The sequence below is a fragment of the Heptranchias perlo genome, chromosome 23 (assembly GCF_035084215.1).
Source record: "Heptranchias perlo isolate sHepPer1 chromosome 23, sHepPer1.hap1, whole genome shotgun sequence".
NCBI lineage: Eukaryota > Metazoa > Chordata > Chondrichthyes > Hexanchiformes > Hexanchidae > Heptranchias > Heptranchias perlo.
Window position 1 is genome coordinate 34,143,740 of NC_090347.1, and position 26,294 is coordinate 34,170,033.

Genomic DNA, 26,294 nt, shown 5'->3' on the forward strand with positions numbered 1-26,294 from the left:
CACGCAACTGACTTTTATCTTTGGATATTATGCTCCCACCTTGAAAATTCCACATTGTTTGTGATGCATTGATGGAAATGCTATATTTACCACAGATTTCAAAAAAGCACATTCTGGACAGTATGAACTCTACGTATTGTGTGACTAGTATTCAAACTCATTGCCACTGAGGACCTGCCATACTTGTTGCATTGGCAAAAACTCATCAGGCTGATGAATGGGTTAAATGTAGTCTCATGAGCGGAAGTTATTCCTGGCATCCCAACAGGAAGATAAAATGACTTCTGGTATTTTAGACATGTTACTCTGATGTCTTTCTCAGCTCATGACACCCTTCAGTCCTTTTATTTTTGATCCTCTGAGGCCATTCTAACTTTCTGCTATGATGTAACAAATAAATTGTGCTCTGACTGGTCAATGTGTAGAATTGACTTTCTTGTCAAAATCAAGTCTGTTGCTTGCTGTTGTATAATGGATTGACTTTGATTGTGGGCAAGGATGTCGTTCCTAGTGATAAAAAGTTTAGTTACGGCAATTTTTTGGCTGTAAGTGCCAAATTTATTAGTGGTGGGAAAACCTGAGCAAAATACTTCTGAAAATTCAGCCTAGGACTTCTAAAGCCACAAGTTATTTGCTGTAATGTAAATGTGTTAACTTTCTAAAGAGTTAGTAGTGTCTGTATTTGAGCATGTCATGAAGGCACAGTTCCACAGGCCTCATTGTCCTCACTAGCTGCTGTTTGTCAGCCTGGAAAATGAATGATCGCAGGCTATTTGATTGTGAAGAGCATCACTGCGGAGCCCGATTCTGTCTTTATCCGATGTCCACGTGTCTGGCAGGGGCCATTGGATAGCAATCAACAGTGGCCGATGTAATTTTTTTCCCTTCTCTAGCTCAGCTGCAGAGGCCACTGAGAGTGCACAGGCTTAGATCAGCTAACTAAGCATAGATCAAATTTAGACCTAATGTTGTTGCTTGGTACAGTGCACTGCATTTACCACAGTACATCGAAGCAGCTAGCTCAAGTGCTAAGTAAGCACCCATATTTTCTGCCTTCCATGTCAGGCAGATTATAATTTCGACCAGTATTTTGGTACTATAGCCCCATATATTTGCTTGTTTCCGACTGTGAAATTTTTAATGTGCATTCATATAGTTATAAAACCATCTACTGTAAACTTTGATAGCCTGTGACCCAAAAGTGAAATGTGATCAATGTTTTTATAATGCACAATGCCTTATTAGAATCAGGGTAACTTTGGATATACAATTTTAAAAAAAATTGAAGCTCCTAAGTTGAATTTTTTTAATACTCTTGAGCTACCTTCTTTGAAAGAAAAATCTTAACTTTTTTTGTGCATTATCATATGTAACCTCTTTCAGTTTCATCTTCCTCCCTCCATTTTTCAGTTCAAAGAGAGATTCTGGAATGCAGATGTTTTTTGCGCCAGTTTTCTTGCACCTCATCCTCTCCTGGAGTCTTTGCTTCCTTACGAGGAAGTAATTACACAAGCACTAAGCACCCTCCAGTACTTTGACCAAGTGGCCATTACTCATTTGTGAGCCATGACACACTGTTGGCATACTATTCAACCACAGAAGGCAAAACTGCTAAGCCTGATGCTGTCCTCGCCTGGCATGCACATGCTGATAGTGACCAGAAGGAGACCCCACCCGCCAATGCATGGGTGTTGAGCTAATTTTACAGCTCCTTACCACTGTCTCACCTGAGATCAGCTGACGGCACTGAGAATCAAACTTTGAATCTTCCCAGTCCACACCGCTGGAATGTGTTAAATCCATCCATGTATTGTAGTACAAAATTGCATTGAAGGAAAACTTCAAAGGCACTTTTGCCTTATTGATTGTGTCGACGGGCAGTGATACTCCAATGACCTCCATGTGCCACTTTCCCTAATTTAAATCCAGATGTGACACCAGCCTTCCCTAAGGGCCCTTTGGAGGCTGATTCCTAGAATGATGACTTGTTCACTATTTTCTTTTAACCTTTTGTCAATTAAGAATTGAAATTATCTGAATTGGTTTTAAAGAAAAAAATTGAACATTTTAATGGGACATAACAAGAGGAAAGTAATCTGGCAGCTTGAGAATCATGAAAAATTGGCCCTGTGATGCTGTCACAACTCATGGTATCAAACCCTTTGTACTCGTTAATGCCTAGCCAGGAAAAGAGAAAGTAGAAGCGGTGACCAAAATCTTGGTTAAAGAGATGGGTTTTGATGAGGTTTTTAAAGGAGACAGTTGGAAAACTGATAAGCTTACAGGAGGATACAGTTAGCAGAAGGTGTTGTCACCAGTGGTGGGGCTGGGAGATGCATAAAAGCCATGAGTCAGAAGAATTAAGAGTTCTGGGGGGTGTGGATATAAAGGCCTGGAGGGGGTTGCAAAGATGAAGTGGGGAGAGACCATAGAAGGATCTAAAGATGAGGACAATGATTTTAAATTTAAGGTGTTGGGGGACAGGGGACCACCAAAGACTGTGTCTGTGGCATTGGACAGTGCTAGGCAGTGGTGGTAGCACAAATGGATTTTCAATGTATGGTAGGCATTGATTTTAAGTGTGGCCTGCTCAATGGTTGTGCCATGTAGATCTGAGCTGCAACTTCAAAACATTCAACATTCTTGCCATAGACAGTGGGAGAACTGTGCTGTCAACAACTCTCAAGACAAAACGGCCTTCAGAGGTCTCGATTGCCTGTTGTGCTTCCTTTTGGCTCTTGCAGTTTAAGAAAGCATAAAATGCTATTCTATATTTTGGTAGAGTTTTATATAAATAGAAACTTGCTGATATGTTCACAAAATGTACAGTGCCAGTAATAATTGCATTGTAGAAATGTGCTCCCTCAGGCATAATAGTCATCCTTTGGCATCTCCATATTATTTGTACTGAAGGTGATTTGAGGTTTTTGCTGCTCAGATTGTTAAAATCTGATATGTTTGCACTCGGATATTTGGTCAACCAGGCATTAAAAATTGCAAGTTGAACCTCCAGGTTTGCAGACCATAAAAACCTACGTGAAGGCATGACTTATTATCAGAATGTTGCAGTAATTTGGTATTCCTAGCCTATAATGTTGTTTTCTGAGCAGTTGTAGAGAGTATTTTGGGTTGGTTTGAACCATGCTGGGACCAGTGTTCTGGTAAACCGAATAACTAGGGTGGTAGAGAAGGCTTTAAACTAAATAGAGGGGGGAAGGGATCAGATGGGGTGAAGTTTAGATTGATAAAGAGAAAAGACAAGGAAGTAGTACAGGAAAGTGATGGGGATAATGATAAACAAAGTGTGTCAGGAAGGGACAGAGCGTACAAACATAAGAGTGCACTAGTAAATGGAGCCGGGGTAGGAAAGAACGGTAAAAAGACAAAATTAAAGGTTCTTTATCTGAATGCACGCAGCATTCGTCTTAAGATAGATGAATTGATGGCACAAATAGGAACAGATGGGTATGATATCGTGGCCATTACAGAGAAGTGATTGCAAGGTGACCAAGGTTGGAGCTAAATATTCAGGGTTATTTAACATTTCCGAAGGATAGGAAAAAAAGTAAAGGTGGTGGGGTAGCTCTGTTCATAAAAAATGAAATTGGTATAATAGTGAGAAATGATCTTGTCTCAGAAGGTCAAGATGTCGAATCAATTTGGGTGGAGCTAAGAAATAGCAAGGGAAAGAAATCACTGGTGGGAGTAGTATATAGGCCCCCTAACAGTAGCTACACTGTAGAGCAAAATATTAATCAAGAAATAAGGGGGGCTTGTAAAAAAAAAAAGGTAATGCAATAATCATGGGCGATTTTAACTTTCACATAGATTGGACCAATCAAATTGGCAAAAATAGCCCTGAAGGGGAGTTCATAGAGCGTATTAGAGACTGTTTCTTAGACCAATATGTCGGGGAACCAACCAGGGAACAGGCCATTTTGGATCTGGTAATGGGTAACGAAACAGGATTGATTAATGATCTCAAAGTAAATGATCTCAAAGTAAAGGATCTCTTGGGAAGCAGTGATCATAACATGATGGAATTTCACATCCAGTTTGACAGCGAGGATCTTGGGTCTGAAACTACTGTGTTAAACTTAAATAAGGGCAGTTGTAAAGGAATGAGGGTAAAATTGGTTAAAGTGGACTGGGTAAACAGATTAGATGTTATGATGGTGGATAAGCAGTTGCAAACATTTAAAAAGATATTTTATAACTCGCAACAAAAATATATCCCTGTGCGGAGGAAAGACACCACAGAAAGGGTGAACCAACCATGGCTAACTAAGGAAGTCAAGGATGACATCAGGTTAAAAGAAAAAGCATACAACATGGCATTGATTACTGGTAAACCCGAAGATTGGGAAAACTTTAAAAACCAACAAAGGATGACAAAGAATAATAGCGAGAGAAAATAAATTGAGAGTAAACCAGCAAGAAATATAAAAACTGACAGTAAAAGCTTCTCTAAGTATATAAAAAGGAAGAGGGTAGCTAAAGTAAACATTGGTTCCTTAGAGGATGAGACTGGGGAAATAATAATGGAAAATAAGGAAATAGCAGAGGAATTGAACAGACATTTTATATCTGTCTTCACAGTAGAAGACACTAATAACATACCAATAATAGTAGAAAATCAAGGGGTAAAGGGGAGGGAGGAACTAAAAACTATCACTAGAGAAAAAGTACTGGGTAAATTAATGGGTCTAAAGGCTGATCAGTCCCCTGGACCTGATAGCTTGCATCCGAGGGTCTTAATGGAAGTGGCTACAGTGTTAGTGGATGCATTGGTTGTAATCTTCCAGAATTCATTAGATTCTGGAAAGGTCCCAGCAAATGTTAGGCCCCTATTCAAGAAGGGAGTGAGACAGAAAGCAGGTAACTATAGACCAGTTAGCCTGACATCTGTCATTGGGAAAATGCTGGAATCCATTATTAAGGAAGTAGTAGCAGGACATTTGGAGACTCATAATACAATCAAGGAGAGTCAACATGGTTTTGCGAAGGAGAAATCATGTCTGACAAAGTTAATAAGAGTTCTTTGAGGAAGGTGGATAAAGCGGAGCCATTGGATGCAGTATATTTGGATTTCCAAAAGGCATTCGATAAGGTGCCACATAAAAGATTACTACACAAGATAAGAGCTCATGGTGTTGGGGGTAATATGCTGGCATGGATAGAGGATTGGCTAACTAACAGAAAACAAAGAGTCGGGATAAAAGGGTCATTTTCAAAATGGCAATCTGTAACTAGTGGGGCCTCAACTATTCACAATATGTATCAATGACTTGGATGAAGGAACAGTGTCTTGTGGCCAATTTTGCTGATGATGCAAAGATAGATGGAAAGCAAGTTGCGATGAGGACACAAAGTGTCTGCAAAGGGATATTGACGGGTTAAGCGAATGGGCAAAAATTTGGCAGATGAAATATAATGTGGGAAAATGTGAAGTCATCCACTTTGGGAGGAAAAATAAAAAAGCAAAATATTATTTGAATGTAGAAATACTACAAAATGATGCAGTACAGTGGGATCTGGGTGTCCTCGTACATGAAACACAAAAAAATCACTGTACAGGTGCAGCAGGTAATCCAGAAGGCAAACGGAATATTGGCCTTTATTTCTCGGGAGATGGGGTATAAAAGCAGGGAAGTCATGCTACAACTGTACAGGGTGCTGGTGAGACCACACCTGGAGTACTGCGTGCAGTTCTGGTGCCCTTATTTAAGGAAGGACATACTTGCATTGGAGGCAGTTCATAGAAGGTTCACTAGGTTGATTCTGGGTATGGAAGGGTTGTCTTATGAGGAAAGATTGAACAGGTTGGGTCAATACTCATTGCAGTTTAGAAGAATGAGAGGTGATCTTATTGAAACATACAAGATTCTGAGGGGACTCTATAGGGTAGATGCTGAGAGGCTGTTGCTCCTCATGGGGGAATCTAAAACTAGGGGGCATAGCCTCAGAATAAGGGGTCGCCCGTTTAAGATGGAAATGAGAAGGAATTTCTTCTCCGAGGGGGTTGTGAATCTTTGGAATTCTTTACCCCAAAAAGTTGTGGAGGCTGATTCATTGAATACATTCAAGGCTGAGTTAGACAAATTTTTGATCAGCAAGGGAGTCAAAGGATATGGGGAAAGGGTGGGAAAGTGGAGTTGAGGTAAAATTCAGATTAGCCATGATCTCATTAAATGGCAGAGCAGGTGCGCGGGACCGACTGGCCTACTCCTGCTCCTTTCTCTTATGGAAGCCATACTGAGTAGCGCGCCCCCCCCCCCCCCCGCCCCCAACACACATACCATCCCCAGCCTATTTTGAACTGCACGGGGATGATGTTCCCCGTTTGTGATGTGACTGGAGCGGTCAGAAGAAACTTTAACATTTTTGATAAACACACAAAAAAGGTTCTGCTCAGTTTATTATTGTATAAAATGGGGGAGTATTCTGAACAAAAAGTACTAGCACTAGATCTTCCTTTCCTTTTAAGTAAATCAAAGTGCTGCAGTGCAGTTTTTGCCAACGAATGGATCTCTATTTATATATAGCCCACTGAAGCCTTTACTGGCAGAAGCTGGCACTGTTTTAAAAAAAAAATCACAAGGCCAAAGGTAAATTGCCTGAATGTTTTCATATTGTCAGGTCCTGGACCAAGGCCCATCCCTCAGTAGTTACATGAATAATGTTTTGTAATTTAAAAAAAAATTGCAGTAAACAGTGAAATATAATAAATCTCTCTAAATCCTAACCATTAAATTAACTCAAACTGCACCATGTAAAATGCTGATATTTAACTGGTGTATAGATTGCTGTGAAATTGTTACCGAAGTCAATTAAAATGTGAATTTTGTCACTAAATACTATATTTAATACAATATTTGTATGCATCCAAATTATTCGATGGAGACTGACAGTTTTTGCAAAAGTGAAACATGCTAAAAAGTATTTTCCATCTTATGTTAGTTGTCCTGCATTGGCCATGGGTAGTAACGTTACAGTGAAAGATAATGACTGTACTTGTAAGCAAATTATGCCATTATGTCAGATTAATGTTCCAAATATTTAGTTGATGTACTGATCAATAAAATATTTGATTACTAAAGTAGTTTTTCAGCACAGCCATAAATGCAATTAAATTATAACTCTCAGGTATCAGTGATACTCAGTTAAACATTTGCAAAAATTACATAGAATTTACAGCACAGAAACAGGCCATTCAGCCCAACAGGTCTATGCCAGTGTTTATGCTCCACACGAGCCTCATTCCACCCTATCAACGTATCCTGCTCTTCTTTTCTCCCTTGTGTACTTATCTAGCTTCCCCTTAAGTGCATCTATGCTATTTGCTTCAACTACTCCTTTTGGTAGCGAGTTCCACATTCTAACCACTCTGAGTAAAGAAGTTTCTCCTGAATTCCTTATTGGGTTTATTGGTGACGTATTTTATATTCTTGGCCCCTAGTTTTGGACTCCCCCACAAGTGGAAATATCTTTTCTACATCTACCCTATCGGACCTCATCATAATTTTAAAGAACTCTATCAGGTCACCCCTCAGCCTTCTCTTTTCTAGAGGAAAGAGCCCCAGCCTGTTCACTCTTTCCTGATAGTTATAATCTCTCAGTTTTGGTATCATCCTTGTAAATCTTTTTTGCCCCTCCTCTTGTGCCTTTTATATGCTTTTTGTAATGTAGACAAGAACTGTGCACATTACTCCGTGTGGTTTAACCAAGGTTCTATATAAGTTTAACATAACTTCTCTGCTTTTCAATTCTATCCCTCTAGAAATGAGCCACAGTGCTCTTTGAATTTTTTATGACCTTGTTAAACTGCAGTTGCTACTTTTAATGATTTGTGAATCAGTACCGTTAGATCCTTTTACTCCCCTACCCCATTCAGACTTTTATTTTCCAAGGACTATGTGGCCTCCTTATTCATCCTACCGAAATGCACCACCATGCATTTATCTATGTTGAAATTCATTTGCCATTTACACACATTCTGCAAGTATATTAATGTTATCTTTGATTTTGGCATAATCTTTCTCAATATTAACTCGACCTCCCAATTTGGCAAATTTTGAAATTGAACTTCTGATTCCAAAGTCTAAATAGTTTATGTAAATAGTGAACAACAGTGGTCCCAGCACCGATCCTTGTGGAACACCACTTCCACCTTTAGCCAGTCTGAGCAACTACCCTTAACCTCTCCTCTGTTTTCTGTTTTGTAGCCAGCTTATTATCTATTCTGTTACTTGTCCTCTGGCTCCACATGCTCTGGCCTTAGTTATGAGTACTGTGCAGTACCTCATCGAAGTACTTTTGAAAATCCAAATATATTACATCTACTGCATTACCCATATCTACTCTTTCTGTTACTTCTTCACAGAATTCAATAAGGTTGATCATGCAAGACTGTTTGCTTTTAAAATCCATCAAATTTTGCTACTCTTGTAACTTCAACAACAGGAGCAGCCCCTTGCATTCCAGAGTGCAAAGGAGTTGCCCAGTCCTGGGAAAGTATGCCAATGACTGGGAATTCTACATTCTTAGGTTAAAGCATTATTTGCCATACGATGTTTGCCACTGAATTTCTTTAGTATGTATTTGAATGCTTTTGTTTGATATTGTAACCAGAGTGGCCAACGAGGTAGGGACACCCAACTTAAGGCACTTAATGCTGATGAGAAAATTGAATGTCAATCAAAATTCTCCTGAGGTTAATATTTTGTCCGTAGAAAAGGGGGGAGTATTCTGAATTTAAAAAGTACTTCCCCTAAACTTTCCTTCCCCATTAATAACAAAGGGCAGGATGCTTGCACCTGTATAAGCACTTCTAATAATTTAGATTATGACCATTCAATCCAAAGACCACTATTTGCTCAAATCATTTTTGCTGACGACTGAACAAACTATATTCCATAACCCTGTCTTAAGTTGTAGGAAATATCTGAGCTACTGATGAAAAATGGAATGCTCAAATATTGTCTTTGGAAAGAAGTTTATATGCTAGAATAAATACTTCATCTGATAACTTTGAAAGTACAGTATCCAACTAAAGGCTAATATCTATTTTAATACAATATTGATGACTTTATGAATAGTTGGTGGTAATAATGGACTGTAGAATCACCAATCTTAAATGTAAGAATGCAGTTGAGAAAAGGCCAATCAGACCATCCAGTCTCTTTCAGTGCCCAATCTGACAATTTTGTCACTTTCTGACCACAAACCTGAACTTATTTGCTGAAACAGAAATTAATTCCATTCACTTCTGAATGCATCAGTGGAATCATTATTTATTGTATTAGGTTGCAGCCTGTTTCACAAGTCAGGGATCTGATGCATAAAGTTACATTTTCCGTATCAACCATACCTATACTTTTCTCTCTTTCTCACTTTATTTTTTGACTCGCTATTGCTTTCATTCACTCTTGCCTTTCCACTCTTTCATTAAGCATTTATTTTTTCTTTACAATTTTTAGATGCAAATTTTGTTGCACGTGATTGGGTCAAATTTTGTATTTCTAAATGTAACTGATAAAAAAGGCAACAAATGGGAGAAGTGGGTAGATAAATATCCAATGAAAAACTATTGAAGATGTATGAAAATAATGCAGAATGACTAGCCAGCAAAACCTACCAGTTCAAAAAGGTGAACTAATGAAATCACTCTTTGAAAAATCATTTTGGCTGCTATCCTTGTTTTTTTACTGAAGTTTATAACATAATCAACATCCTGAGGGTCACCATTGACCAGAAACTAAACTAGGCACGTAAATACCGTGGCTACAAGAGCAGGTCAGAGGTTGGGTATTCTGTGGCATGACTCACCTCCTGATTCCCCAAAGCCTTTCCACCATCTACAAGGCACAAGTCAGGAGTGCGATGAAAGACTCTCCACTTGCTTGGATGAGTGCAGCTCCAGCAACACTCAAGCTCAACACCATCCAGAACAAAGCAGCCCGCTTGATTGGCACCCCATCCACCACCCTAAACATTCACTCCCTTCACCACCGGCACACTGTGGCTGCAGTGTGTACTATCTACTAGATGCACTGCAGCAACTCGCCAAGGCTTCTTCGACAGCACATCCCAAACCCGCAACCTCTACCACCAACAAGGACAAGGGCAGCAGGCGAATGGAAACACCACCACGTGCATGTTCCCTTCCAAGTCACACACCATCCTGACTTGGAAATATATTGCCGTTCCTTCGTCGTCGCTAGGTCAAAATCCTGGAGCTCCTTACCTAACAGCACTGTGGGAGAACTTTCACCACACGGACTGCAGCAGTTCATGATGGCGGCTCACCACCAAGGGCAATTAGGGATGGGCAATAAATGCTGGCCTTGCCAGCGAAGCCCACATCCCATGAATGAATTAAAAAAAGACATTTAAAAAAAAGAATATAAGAAAATTACATACCTAGAAGTTGCCTCTTATCAGTTTGTAATATTACTGTTTAAGTTGGAGGCCTGTCTGAGAAGCCTGAGGCTGGGGTTTCCCAAAACTATCACTGTCTAGCTCAAAGCATGCCCCAATAAAGTAACAGACAACAGCACCTAGCCTGCACTAGTGACTGTGTGTAAGCAGAGTAAAGCACACCTAGCGTTTCCGGAGACTGCTTCCCTTCTGAGTCTACTGAATGCAATCACGTTTTGGAGCAGCGGAGGATGGATTTTCTGTGATTTGCAGGAAGACTGGCCATTCGCAGTGTGTGCTTGTGATTGCAGTATGTTCGCCTGTTCCTTTACACCCACCCTCCCCACCCCCCCCCCCCCCCACCCCAACAGTGCAGCAACAGCACAGCAACAGCAGAGACGTTGCTGAGTAATAATTAAAAGCCAGGGAAGTCTTTATATTCAGCAGTGAATACTTCAACTGTGTATATAAATTTGTTGTTTTGTCTGAAACCCTAAATTGTAATGTTTAAACTATGAGGTAACCATATTCACAGAGTTTGTTGTGCATTTAACTACAGCCATTAGATGTAACTAAAATATGACGGGAGCAAATTTATTTATCTACGTATTGTGGGTAATGAAAATACTAACTTATTTTCCAGGAACCAATCAAAAAGTACTTCACTGTCTGTCACAAATTTCTTTTCAGATTATTTCAGTGGTGATGTGCTTTCTGTTTCTTTTCCCCCTCAGCCCCCACCCCAACACAGCATATCCTCCACTGTACTTTGGTGAGGATAGGTGTGCTCGACGAGTGCTACTTGTTTTAAGATGGGATGGAAGTAGGGGGAGTGGTTCTGCATAAATCAGAGTCTGTGCAAAGTAGAATGTAGAAGATCATAGGACAGATGTAGATGAGGAAAGTGACTTGGCCCACCCCAGCTCATTCATCTAGAAAAAAACCTATAATTCCGCCATCACTTTATTCAACTGTTCCTTGAATGATTCGAAAGTTTTTTCCTCCACTGCCCTACCTAGAAGTCCACTTGAAGTGTTGATCACTGTTGTGTGAAGAACAACTTCCTAACCATCTTAAATTTGTCTTTTGCCCCTTCGTCTTGTTGTCGGTTTAGCTGGAGTTAGTCATTTGGATTTATCTTTTCTATACAGTTTACTGTATTGTATACCTTTTTGAGGTTCGCTTTCTTTCAAACCTGAGCAGCCCAAGCTTCTCCGGTCTTCCTTCATAACCTAGTCCTCTGATGCTACAGGTCAGCCTTTTATGGCTCTTCTCTGCATTGCCTCCAGATCTTGAATGGCTCCCTTTTGTCTTGAACAAATTTAGCAATACTAGTTGAGTTTGTCTGACCAGAGCAGTGTACAATTTTAGCATTCAATGCATTGGCAAGAAAGGGACATTTTTTTCCCCAAATGAAACCAATTGCCTGAATTTTTAACCTCGTGTGCAAAGTTATATTTTGGCACTCAGAAGAAATGCCAGATCAGTAAGCGATAGAATGATTGATTCAGCATATACATGTTATGTCAATGGTGAAAGGCTTTCTCAAGATGTATGCTGTTCAAAATAATTCAGCTAGTATTAATCTAACTATGTAATTTCAGTTTAATGCATTATATTGCTTTTGAAATTTGATCTCAATTAAATTAACATCTTCAAAATCTAATTTGTTTAGATTTTTCTTTAGCCACTTGGAAGTGTGAAATGGGGTCAGTCTGCTGAAGACAGAAAAGCTGCAGTACTAAGAGAAAAGTTGTAGTACTTACCCAGCATGCAATTCTTCTAAACCTTTGCTGAAATATGTTTGATTAGCTGATTACTTGTAAACAAAGCCATTACTGGATTTGGATTTCCTTTGACATGGTGCTTTATGAACTTCCATTTCAAAACTTTCTCTTCTCTTAGAGAATTTCAAGCAGATTTCTTACGGAGCAAATTGACTTTAAGGAAGCTTTGAGATCTTAAACCTCCTTGAAAGTCAAGAGAATCCTTTGCATCCAGATTTTTGGGAAAAAAAGCTTCATTTTCCCAAAATAGATGTAGTCTTCCATAACTTCCATTAAAGATTTTAACTTACTGACCAACTACATGCTGTTTCAACTGGATGGACCAACTCACAAACTCTCAGCTTCAGTGACATGCAAAGAAAGATAAGACTGGGGTCAAATTCACTGCTTGCCAGCCCAGCATCTTGCCACAACACCTTTTTCTTTAACATAGAAAACGTCCCAAGGTACTTAAGAAGCATGAGAAAATCCACAACAAGCCAAAGCAGTGAAGATTTGGAGAGGTGACCAAAAGCTGAGATAAAGGTTCAAATCACCATAGATGAGCTTTCGGTTCTCGAGCTGGGAACAAGTTTGGCCAAAAGAGGTTAATTTTGAGGAAGGTTTTGGAGTGCCTGAGATGGTAAGAGAAAATTCCAGAAAATGGAATCTAGTTAGCTGAATGCCATTAGCAGAAAGAAGGGAGTGATGTGGGCAGGTTGGGTAGGTATTTCTGGAAATGTATTTCAAAAACTTTTGCACAGTATTTCTTAGCTGTAAAAATTTATTTTTTTGCATTGTAGCTTTTTGAAGAGCCAGTCCTTTTTTTTAATTTGATATGTTTTGATATGTTATGTAGATTAATTAAAGGGCCTTTCTCCTGAATTAGAAGTGTCTGATAAATATTTTTTCATGTATGAAATGCTGTCATACTATTAGTCGTATTGTACCCTGTTGGTTGCAGGTGATGCCATTGTAACAAATGGCACACAACTGTTACCTCCCCAGTGTTAAGGCAGTTTAGCTTTAAAACCTCCAGTTTAAAGGAGACATGATTTAGAAAGAAGAGAACACTTCAGCAAAAATGTATTTGTGTGTAGTAAAAAAAATTGGTTGTTATTTGTGTGCCACATTTTTAAAAATGTTAGAGGAGAAGTCGTCACAGCAGTCCAAGTGGTCAAATAAGAGTGCACGTTTCTTAGAGAAATGAGAAGTAGCAGAGAAACCAGTCACAGTAAATGAACCAACAGTGACTAATGGAATTAAATATTAATTTAACATTGGGATTTGGTTCTCTTTTGATCACACAGTTACAAATGTACCAGTTAAATGCAGTCCATAAATGTAGTGAAAATAATTGCATAGTGATATATTTGTGTATATGAGATCTTTGAGGGGGGAGGCATGGAAGCATGAACTTGGGCTGTCTAATGGGCTTTTAGTGACCCTCCTTGAAAAAGTTTATTAATTAATTAAGATATATGTATTTTTGGCTGTCATAACTTTTTAGTCTACTATTTTGAATAGAACATGCCAAGTCATTAAGCTTTGCATAGCAGTTACCACAGGGGTCTCAATCTACTGTGTTGGAGTCATTAAGTTTTGTAAAAAGGTAAATTACTCGCTGAAGATATAATTCTCATCTTAGGAATTCAGATTTCCATATACCATGAGTGTGACCCAAGGCCAGGGAGGCTCACTGGGGTTTTAGGATGTCTGTCCTTTACGAGCACATTGCATCATACCATCGTATCAATCCCCCAACCCCTATATTATGTAATCATCCCTCAAAATGCCATCTATTTGTGTGTTTTTTGCCAGTGGGATCTAGACTTGCTAATTATCTTGCTAACTTGAGCAGTAAAGGAACTTTCCTTGTTTTTCTCTGCCTGCACTGCATTAAAAAAATAGGTACCCTGTTTGTCTCTCTGTAGAGCAAAATTGTCCTATCCATTACATGTTTTTATTTTTTGTTTTTTTTTCTTTTTTTTAAACACAGAATTGAAACACAGAAATCTCAAACAGAAACCTTTCCTCAGTCCAGACCAAGATCCAGAGGGGAGGAGGGTGGGAAAGTTGGTATGTGGAGGAGAACTTCATTCGAAAAATGAGGACTACTATACTTTTGGTGAGTGACCTACATTATTTTATCCCTTTTTGCTTTGCTCCACATATCCCAGGGCCATTGAATCTCTCAAAACAAATTGATGCAACATAGGAGCAGGAGTAGGCCATTTAGCCCCTCGAGCCTGATCCGCCATTCAATGAGATCATGGCAACTTAGGACGTGACTAAATAGGTTTTCTTCCTCTATTAGAATTCCTAACAAATTATGCATTATTGATGGCTAAATCCACACTGTTTAAATATGTGAAAATTATTGTCTGCTGCATGTGGACGAGGTAAATACGAGTAAGCGTAACGGCATCAAATTTTGTTCGGTTAGTGACCATTCAATGCTGTCAGTGATGGGGTTGAAGGCAAGGTTGCTGATTTCCTACTTATTTTGGTGTTCTAGGTTCTTGATTTCTGGAAGTCCCATTGAGACCAGCATCAAAATACTTTTTTGGGTTCACTGTAGAAGTGGGAGATGTTTTGAGGAGGGGAGGGTATTGTGGGTGCTGGCGGTCCTGCTCGTGACTGCCCCTTAACTGGCATTGTTGCTTAGACAGTGGAGAGACAGTTGCAGCCCTTGGCCTTGATTGCGCCAGAGATACTGACGTCGTGGAGTTGTAAGATTGTAGTTAGAAGTACATTGGTGCTGAATGCACCAAGCCCTGTTTTTTGATCTAATCAATGTTGTGCTTTTGTGGCAATCTTGCTTTAGTGAGTACATGGTTGTATGACAGAACTATATATATTTTTTATATATAGTATAAAAATGTATATATAATATATCTGTTTCCAAAGAAGAAGGAGGTCAATATGTTTTTTAGCTGCAGGACATGATTACATTTGTTCCCCCGCATAAGGCTTTCTGAAAGTAAGTGAGACTTAATAGATCTGCCATCTCCATTGTAAAGCAGGAAATAATTCTTGGTGCAACTAAGAATTGTAAAAGCATCTACTAAAGTACTAATTCCCGTAAAGCAATTGTTTTAGCAGCAAATATTTAATGCATAATAGCCAGTGAATGTACAAGCTGGCAAATTAAGATTGCATTTACTCTGCAGCTACCAGCTTGAAACCAGGCAGTAAACTCTATTCTCATCTTGATTTCCCCCCCCCCCCCCCCCCCCCCCCGGCCAGAACTTTTAACTGCCCTGTTTAGGAGAGAGCTCTGCCTGTACTTGTTTGGATGCTTGCAGGGACAGTTAAAAATGAAAATGTTTAGACCACAGGGATTTGAGAATCCTGGTGCTCCCAATGTTTAAATTAAGACCAGGTAGGCTTTCAGGGAGTCCAGTCGACCCTCTGGGTACTTTGTAAACCTGGGTTGACACCGGATTGGATTTACACTCCCATGTGGTGTCAAACTGAATTGGTGAGACTGCATCTCCATGGTGTCTCGCTCGGCTCTGGAATGGGTAGGACCCTGATGTCAGATTTATACTACCAGTTTGGTGTTAGTGTGAAGTGAAAATTGCTTTACATCAATGATAAACTGAAAGTCAAAATGTACCACTAGAAATGCTCTGCTTATTATGTGTTTCATCCTTTAATTTTTTTTTAAAGAGTAATACCAGTGCTGGGTTGAAATTTCTAAAATACTTACCGTTTAGTTTCTTTTCACAGTAATGATGTTGATGGTTGCTGCAGTACAAGAGGGGGCAGCATTTACTAAGCTGTTTATATAGCTAGTTCAGAAAGGTTCATTGTATGTTGTCACAGTTGCTCTATTGAAAAGCAGATAGGTACTGAGAAATGTGGGCCTCGAAATTTGTGGGGAGGGAGTGGGGGAGCATGGTTGCGGGGGGAAACCTGGGGACGGGAGGTCCTGCCGAATTTAACGGCAGGACCCCATTATCATTTTTTTAATTCCGATTCCTGCCCAGCAGCTGGCCAGATTGACAGACTGGCCTGTTGCCGGGAGGGAAAGCCAGCGGTAGAAGGCTGCAGTTGGGGACGGTCCCTAGCAATCGGGAAAGATCGGGGGAGGTGGGGGGGGGGGGTGGTGGTGTGGTGGTCAGAGCACAGCAATTGGGAAGGAGGGAGAGGAAGTTCGGGACTTGTTTGGGGTGGACGGAGCATGGCAATCGGCAGGGAGAGAGGTAAAGATCGGGGAGAGGGGGTGGGGGAGCTTGGAGCCCGGCAATCGAGAGGGAGAATAAGATCAGGGCTTGGTGGCGGGGTGGGGGGGGTCGGGTGGTCGCAGCATGGCAATCGGGAGGGAGGCAAAGACCGGGGGTTGGGGAGGGGTTTTGGCTGATCGCGGCGGTGAGAAGAGGCCGTGATCAGGTTTGCTTGAGGGGCCGGGGGGAGCACTCCTCCTCCTGGCTCAAAAGGAGTGCTATTTTTAAAAAAAACACTTACCTACTTGATCCAGCTGCTCCCTCCTTTTTGCTGCCGGGTTTCCTGAACCCTGGGAAACCGGCCGGTCAGCATTAAATTTGTATCAGGCTTTGAACTGCACTGTGCAAGCCTGATTTAAATATTATAATGAAGTGTCCTGCCTCAAGAACGGGACATAGACACCTAACACAATCTGCTGCCGTAAAAACAGCAACGGGCATGTTCGCGGTGGGTTGGGGGTGACATTTCGTGATTTTTCATTTTTATCCCTGCCTGTCGTGGGGGGATTAATATTGACCCATGGTGTGCAGTAATAATGTTTTCTCGGGTTCTATGATGTGTTTGATCCCTAAAACTGTACACTTGCTTACTCTAAAAATGTATCGGCGCTCCTACTTACCTATAATCAGCTGTTGAGAAGAGAAGCCAGGAAATTGTATTTTGATGCATCGCATGGCACTTCAATGCCATTTGGCCCGAAGTTTAACTTTCTGTGGCTGCATTGAGAACTAGTGATTAGGAACACTTCTATTCTCATGATATTTGTTTTCTGCGTGTACTAAATGTTGTATTAAACTTGAAAGTTCTTGTCAATTATTGTGCTCTCTACCACTTGGTTGCAAAATGTTTCTTGTCAATTTAGACTGTACACATCTGGCCTGTCTGGTAATATCCATCTTCAAGAAAGGGTGCTGCGTTTTTAAAAATGTACTTTTTTATGTTTTATAAAATGATGTGGGTTGTCCTTTGGAATAAAGGAAAACATGAAATTGACCAACAAGAATTGCAGATATTTTGATTTCTTTGTGTAGAGGATTAACATTGCAATTTTTAAAATTACCGAAGTATTTAAAAAAAATTATTCTTTGTGTAGAATTAGCTTTTACACCAGAACTATGTACACACAATTTTCCTTTTAATGCAACTTTCCAAGCTTAATTTTACATATACAGTTCTACAGCTTATTCTCCTGAACACTTCAGTATGTATAATGAAAATATGAAGATTGAAATAAACTTTCTCAGATCTAAGATTTAAACAGGAAATGTAATGTTCATTTTTAGGCCGACTATAAACTGAATCAAATGCCACTGAATCGCTTGAGAAATCACTTGCCATTCTTTGAAATAATTGAATAAATGCTACCCAGTTTAACAAACAACAATAAGAAAGAAAGACTTGAAAGATTTGCCTTTATATAGTGCCTGTCACGATATCCCAAAGCGCTTTACAGTAAAATGAAGTATTGTTGAAGTGTAGTCACTATTGTAACGTAGGAAACACAGCAGCCAAATTGTGCACAGCACGGTCTCACAAACAGCAATGTGATAATGACCAGATAATCTGTTTTTAGGTGTTGGTTGAGGGATAAATATTGGCCAGGACACTGGGGAGAACTCCCCTGCTCCTCATCAAAATAGTGCCATGGGATCTTTTACATCCAGCCTTAATCTTGACCTCCTCCAATGTTGTCTGTTTTATCTAGCCTATTGATACCGATATGTTTTGATGTTCTTTGATTTTGTTAATTTATCACCTTGAATTGGTTTCACTGGTACTTCACTATGATGTTTATGCAGCTCAAAATTATATTGCTGGGTGTTTTTCCACAGTTCACTTGGGCATAGCATGAAAAGCTCATATGACTGGCATTTTGCTCTGCTGAAACAGAACTGACTCCACCTTCAATTTATGAATAAACGTGTATACTTTTGTACTGAAAATAACTTTCTTCCATTTCCTCCCCCCAGCCTTTCCTCCTTTTAACATAAAGTAATAAGATACAGTGATTAAAGATGGTTAAAGTACCTAATATAATAAATGCATAAGAACTGACATGAACAGTGTGCCTGTGAACCAGTGGAGTCTGTCTTTGTTTTTCTACTTGCACATCTGGTTAAGACCAAATTTTAGTTCATGTATGGGCCATAATCCAGCTAGAACTTTTCTGAATCACAAACCTGCAATATTTTTTGTCTAGTGGTACCAATACTTCTACAATGTGTGTTACAGTTGTAATGCCCTGCACTAGCCGTTCTCTTGGGTTCACCATCACTGCTCGCTTTGTTCCCCTGAAAAATGGAGAGTACTTCTATTGTCCAATATTTAGTTAACCTGTGGATAGAAACAGTAGACCCATCGTGCGTACTGGATGCTATGATACTGCAATTGCTGCCACGTGCGTTCTTCTGTGTTTTCAGACGGAGGGCTCAAAAACACTGTGGTGAGATGAGACTGATACAAACCGGTTTATTTTGTGTGAAATATATAAATGAACAGGACTGTTTTACAATGAGATTCCCTCCCTCTGTGTCTGCATGTCTCTTTCTCTCACTGTCTCTCCTTCTTTGTGTATCTCTCTCTGTGTCTCGCTATGTGTGTATTTTTATATATATATCGCACACGCACGCTCACGCTCACTCACACTCACTCACTCACGCCCCTCTGACAAGGATTGGTGCACCAAACCCCCCCCCCAATACCAAAGCTCACAATACTTGTGTTGGCTGAACAACTAACCCCCTGCTGGGTCTTAATGAAAACTATTTTTCCATTTGGGTGTGGATGTATCCAATGAATTCTTATTCTGTGTTCAAGTAACATGCAAAAGCATGCAATTTGATGGCTGTTTATTCTGGAATACCAGCTAATCGATATTCTAAAAGGTGCTATCTCTGGGAGTTAAACTGTTGAAAGCTGAAGCGTACTTAATAGCAGTTTTGTAAGAACATAAATTGAAACAAAATCTCTTCCAGACAATGTCGGTAAAAGTGCCAGAATGGTTTTTTTTATGCCAATGAATATAGCTTTGTCAACTTCAATGGAACACAGTAGACTAATGCAGGATACTGTACAGGGTCCTGGTATAAGGTATTTTAAAGAAGTGAACCTGAATGCGTAATAGGAATGATAAAGCATGCATTGATGTATGGCAGGATTACGAGACTTTGTGCCGTGATTGGGTTACATTGCTGTTAAGTGAGTGTGTTATGTGCATTGAGGATATTGGACAGGCTCTTGTGCCTAAACCTGGGTTTTTAGTGCAATGACATTTTTGTTTTAATTAAAACAATATTTTAAAAAATACTAACTGACAGAGTTACCAATTCTGCATGGTATTTGTTTCCTTATAAAGTGTTGAGAACACCTCTTTTGATATAACTAGATCTGCATGAAAACTTTTGTTCCACTTGTACTTGGCATTTAAGAGAGATTATATGGGCGTATATTTATATTTGATAGCTCATCAGGAAACTACTTCAGATAAATTTTTAAAAGATTCTCTGGGTGGTGATGATATGGATTAGAAATTGGCCATTGACCTTTGGAACCTGGGTTCGAATCCAGTCCACATGATATGAAAGTCTCCTCTGATGCTAGTCTGTGAGGATCCTGTGAAATGAGTTTGCATAGCCTCAGTCAAGTTCCTTGTGCACTTAGTGTCCAAATTCAATACCAATTGGCATTAAAATCTCCAGTCACTCTAGAGTAATGATCAACAAAGTAAATGCCCTCAACCACAATATTGTCAAATTGGCTGTCATTTAAAGGCCACAGAATGGCTGGTGTGGGAAATAGAAAATGTTGGATTGTTTTAGGAGGATTTGCTTTTCCTCATTGGAACACATGGCTGATAAAGACTAAACAAAGTTTTGCTCTGCATTTAACAATGTTGTACCTGACCCAGGGTTCCTGATGAAGCTGAATGCCTGAAATGAAAAGTGTTCGGTTCCCCTTCCTTTAAGTAGCACAAAATTCAGAAAAAGAGAGTAATATGTTGACTCTTCCTATGCTCTCCTGGCTGGCCTCCCATCTTCTGTCCTCCATAAACTTCAGCTCATCCAAAACTCTGCTGCTGGTATCCTAACTCACTCCAAGCCCTGTTTACCCATAATCCTTGTGCTTGTTGACCTACACTGCCTCAATTTTAAAATTCTAATCCTTGTGTTCAAATCCCTCCATAGCCTCACCCCTCCCAATCTCTATAATTTCCCCCAGCCCTACAACACTCCCAGAACTCTGCGTTCCTTCAACTCTGGCCTCTTGTGCATCACCCACTTCCTTCACCCCACCATTGGTGGCTGTGCCTTCAACTGTGTAGGCCCTAAGCTCTGTAATTCCTTCTCCAAACCGCGTCACTTCTCCTCCTTTAAGACGCTACTTAAAACCTATCTCCTTGACCAAGGCTTTGGTCACCTGTTCTAATGTCGTCTCCTTTAGCTTGGTGTCAACTTTTGTCTGATTACGCTCCTGTGAAGCACCATGGGACATATTACTATGTTCAAAAGCGCTATATAAATGCAAGTTGTTCTTCTTACCATATAGATTTACTTTGAAATAAAGTTCTTTACAGAATAGGTTAGGGCCAGGATCACTGGCTTACAGGTATTGAATATTTTTTTTTTATTACATGGGGTTACCCAGCAAACCGAGGAGAATTTCAAATAGGATGGATTAGATTTGAATGCAGGTCCCAGAAGTGAAAGGTCAGTTTCTAACCTTCATTTTTGCATCTCTCAACTGCTGCAAGTAACGAAAATTGAATCCAAATCTTGAATCCAAATCCTGGATATTTTCATTTTACCTAGTTAGTAATGATTTTAATTCAGCAGCATGGGGTGCTTAGAGCACAATAGTGACATGTTGCTTCAATCACCCTGCCATTTTGCATTTGTTTTATCTCTCCAAATTATGGATTTTTGATGTCACGTGAAATGCATTTTTAAAAATAAATATGTGCAAGTATTAATTCAAGGTCCTTAACAGGTCAAGAGTCCTGTGTTTGTGGAGCCAGAAAAGAATAATGCTTGTATGTACTTCAAATGGTTTGCTCCTGCTATTAATTTTTATTGTTAGGGGGAAAATGAGATGTTACACAATAGGGAATAATGGAATGCTTAATTTACCATGAGTGAAGGAGTCCACCGAACTCAAGTGCTAAAAGTAATTAGATTCTGCAGAGCAGGTCTTATTCATGACTTGATCTAGATGTTTTGCGAAATTTTCTATATTTTTGTGTAAAAAAAAATTATTTCCAAATATAGGTAAAAATGTAATAAAATTTTGATGTGTGAAAAATATAAACGCAAGACCTGTCATTGTGTTACATTGTCACTGGTCTTGGATCTTAGCAATATACGTACAATACTTTTGAAGTAGTTCTTATTGCGCAGCTCTTTCTATAAATTAATGACTGGACAGATATGTAACAGTCAAGAATAAAATAATTTATAAATGAAGACTGTCCTGTTCTCCTTCCCCCCTCCCAAATAATGCAGCTCAACTCTTGCAACCAAAGAAGCCAGCATTAGTTTTTCAGTAGAATGCCTAACCGTGTTTGGCAAGAAGCCTACTGATCTGGCTTTTACAGGTACAGTGGTAGCTGTGGAAATTTGCTGTGTTTCAATTATCTCTAAAAAATTTTTGTTTTCTTTGCTTTAGGGGTTCAGCTAAGCGTCTGTGGAAAAGAGCAAAGTAAGCTCCTATTTCATGGTACTGTATTCTGAAACTTGCTTCTGACTCTGATAACTGGGTAGTGGGAATCTGTCTGCTGCCATTCCAACTAACAGTCTGTGGAACTTTGGTCTAGCAAATACCATTTCTTTTCTGTGATGCAAATATTGTAGCCCTCTTCAGTGTGCTGACAAACAGAGATTGCCAGAACTTCAGTGCAAATTGCACGTTCAGTCAGTATCTTCCTGACATTGGTTTTATGTGAAATTGTGTACCAGTAACCATTGGAACTTTGTCCTTTGTTGGATTTCTTGGCAGATGGAAATTATTAGCATTTGCTTATTTAATTCTGAAATGTTATGTAATTTTCAGTGTTTATCAGGACTGAAACAAAGAAACATTAGTTTTGTAACAGTAGAACCATCGAATTGTTCCACACAAGGCTGTTGTTACAAGAATTCTGTGGTTTTCAGAAGCATCGAAGGCCTGACCTCCCAACAATGGAATTATCAATGCCCCAGGGTAATTCAGTTGTTTCACTTTGGGATGCCCACAAATAATTGCTTGATCGGAATGTAAAATATACAAGGCAGTTCAACTCCAGGAAGTGCATACACCATCTGAGTTTTGCTCAGATGAAAATCTACTTGAAACTCCCAGTTAAACTTTCACAACAGTGACCAGCGCTGCAATATAAATAAGGTGGTGCTGCCACCATCACCTCAAGAGAAAATGTTTGGCTGTTGCTGCAGAGGTGGCAGCTAATGTAGACAGCTGAGATGCAAGCTGCTGCTTCCCTTAATGGGATTTTTACAACCAATCGGGAGGGCAAAAATGAATGTTGTGATCACGACTTGAAACACATAGGCCTGGAATTTACTCCGAATTCACACCAAGACGTGTAACCTTGGCGCAAACCAATTAAGTGGTTTAATCGCGAAATTTTGAGCGTTAGTTAACACTCGTAACTACAATACACTCAAGTCTTCTCGATCTTTTACGTCTGTCTATCAAACCCATCATCCAAATGAATCTCCGCCCACAAAACTGGCTGCACTCCCAACTCTCATGAGTATCTGCCAATTGCACTTGTTTGGGGTGGGGGTGTCTCTTAACATTGTGACCACGTTTTCAGGCGCATCAAGAAACAAAGTAATACTTGTGTTTATTGGCATTTTTTTGTTTTTTAAAACTTTATCCTCATTGAGACCTGTTCTGTTTTCTGTTTCTTTGAATAGATTTTTATGCCATAAGTATAAGTCACATTAAAAATTGAAAAGCTTCCCTGATTGCAGATTCCTAAACATGCTGTGCCTGATGTGCATGAATTATAATGAATGATGATGGTTAAATGAGTTGAAACTTAAATTTTCATACTTAAGGAAGAAATATATGGTGTGGGTTCAGCCCTTTCCTTGGGTTTCAATTGATTGCGCTGATTTACTCCCATTTTAAGTTTGAGCATATTCTAATGAGATTAGGAGGATAATTGAGCCTAACTTGACAACAGCAAAATTGGCACAACGTTGGGTGAATTTTTGAGTCTAATTTCCAGGTTCTCCCTCAGGAGGCAGCTCCAGGACATAGTTTTTATGTTGCCTCTTTTGCTCTGGAATCCACCTTGTAGTATAAGTATCGGTGGTAGCCCTAGCTTTTGCATGACTCCTTATGCCAGAAGCAGGTCTGTAATATTATTGGGGTGATATGTTTTTTATGTGTTGAGTTTACTGAATGTAAAAATTACAACAATTTTTGTGTCAAAACAATCCTCGTGGCCTGTTGCAACAGAACTTTCCTGTTTGAATCTTGTGCTTACTTTGTTGGTTTCAATGTTGATTTAAAACCTTGCCTGCCCCACCCCACAGACACATCACTCTTCATTTCTGTCTTTGAAATTATACCATATTTATAATGTTAGAGCAGTTGTCATGTTATACCCTAGAAGTTTTGCATCTATTAGTGTAATTGTGATGAAAGTACTGTATAGTTGAACACAATTTCTCAAATCGTGCTAGTTTACAGTTGCAACAGTTTACAGGTATTCTGATCTGCAGCCAGAAAAAATGTTACTATAGGTTCATCACAATTTTGTGTGGTTGAAAATGCAAATCTCATTCACTTTTTATCGCAGAATAATATCTGAAACTATTTAGGGGTAATTTTAACCGAACCCACCCAGCGGGAAACTGACGGAATTGGGTCAGCCACCTGTTTTACACTCCACTGATTTTACTTACCATTAAAGTAAATGGAAAGCAAAATTAGGCAAGGTGTAAAACACGTGACCGCCTTGATCCCATCATTTTCCACTGGATGGGTTAGGTGAAAATTACCCTCTAAATGTTCATTTCAATAGTCCATGTTAATTGTGAACATCATATTACGATTGGCTTGCAAAGTAAGAGTATGACAACTGGCAGTTTCTTGTTTATTTTAAAATATATAATATATAAAGTAAACAGGAAACTGTATAAAAATATATTTCAGTACATGACCAACGTAATTTTATATTTTCATAGGGAGAGTTGTTTGAAGATTTGAACCATTGTGCATATCATGCCATAGAAGCTTAATTTTAGAAATATATTCTGGTCTAATCCTAGTGATCTACTGCATGAAGACTTCTAACATCACCATTTATGTATTTATCCATTTGTCTATGAAATTAAAATGGTAATTGCCGGTGAAGGGTTTCTATTTCTAGTTCTGTTTTGTCTTTTGTCTTTCTCTCCTTCGCTGAGTAAGACTGGGTTTGAAAGGTTGTGCTCTGGTGATGGAGGTCATGACTTCAGGGCTCAGACTTATGCATAATGCTGGCTATTGTACTGCCTAAACTTCAGACAGCAGTTCTTAGTGGATCATTGCTAAATAGGTGATGCACATCTGTGCAGGATATTGATTGGTGGCTTGCAATCAACAACAGTTTGTTTTTCTAAATTTATTTTTTAACTGCATTAAATTTGGCACACATTGTAAAAGTCATTTTGCCATTTAGGTCAACTCGGCTTATGTCTACACAAGGCATTGTAACTTTTAAAATAGCAGTTGCGTCAGGGAAAATATTCAACCTGGAGTAACTTCTCTAGAGATGATTAACTCAAATTTTGTTTGAGCTGAATGTTGTGCCTGGCCAAAGGAACACAGCAGTTCATAGGAAATAATTGGTTAAAGATTCAGACCACTGAGTAAAACTTTATTTTCAAAGAAAATGAGTGTGGCTAAAATTTATTAACTGCAATGTGGTTCACACTAACAGAAGTTATGCAAGAACTGAAGCAATTTTTCTAGGAACTTAGGTACTAATTTGCCAACTCCTGGCTGTCATGTAATGGTCAGTACAGTTCCTGCCTCTTCCAGTAAGGTCTGTACTTTTCCTCCTAAAGGTGATAAACTGATTATTTTCACACCTTGTTAAAAAGAGGAATTTCGCCACTGAATAATGCTGAGTAAAATTGTAGTTTGAATCATTGTGCTTCAAATAAGTCAGCTGAATTTGCAATATTTTTGTGCTAATTTGGATATATATTTCAAGGGTTGAGTCTGCCATCTCCACAGGTTAATGACCACAAAACAGTCAGAAAGCTGTATATTTGTGTCCTGACTTCAACCTAGTTTATGCTTACAACATTGGGGCAGAAATCGCTCCGGAAATAATGGAGTTCAACAATACTCTCTCCGTTGTTCGTGGCGAAATGGAGGAGCAAGTTCGTATGGATGTGCGTGCGCAGTGAATCTGGAACTTGCTCTTAGTGATTTGCCGGCGATATGACGGTTTCGAATTAAAGGGACAGATCAGCTGCAATCAGAAATCATTGAAAAAGCGCCAACTTGCTTATCTGTCCAATTGGAAAGTAACTAATTACACCACCAAACGCTTAAAAATACCTGGTCTAAACTAAATTTGTAGTCTTAATGATTGCCAAACAACTAAAAATTAACTTTTTAAAAATATGGAGTCTCATGTTACTCATTTTAATTTTTGTTCATTAAATTTTTTTTTTACTTTTCCGTTGTTTCATTAATTTAATTCAATTTTTTGGATTTTTATTAAAAATTAAAATTTTTCTTTACAATAACATATAGAATACTAACTTTAAATGAATGATGTTTGCTTGCCTGCTTGAGTAATGCAGCCTGATTCTGTGGGCGTGACTTCTCTTCCTGACAGATTTTGTGGGCGTGTTTTTCCTCGCACACTTTTCC

General features: G+C 39.2%; 1 protein-coding gene across 6 annotated transcripts in view; it reads left to right on the forward strand.

The window, feature by feature from the left end:
- map2k4a (mitogen-activated protein kinase kinase 4a) overlaps positions 1-26,294 on the forward strand; it is a 191,580-nt gene that overhangs the window by 63,120 nt on the left and 102,166 nt on the right. For 2 of the 6 annotated variants that reach the window (XM_068004315.1, XM_068004317.1), the window contains exons 2-3: positions 14,185-14,313; positions 22,080-22,112. The exons of 2 other annotated variants lie outside the window; for them this stretch is intronic. In XM_068004315.1, the coding sequence (XP_067860416.1) occupies positions 14,185-14,313; positions 22,080-22,112 (162 nt within the window). Of the gene's footprint in view, positions 1-14,184; positions 14,314-21,065; positions 21,125-22,079; positions 22,113-26,294 lie in introns of those variants that run through there. 2 more of the 6 variants (XM_068004320.1, XM_068004316.1) reach the window with 2 other exon arrangements.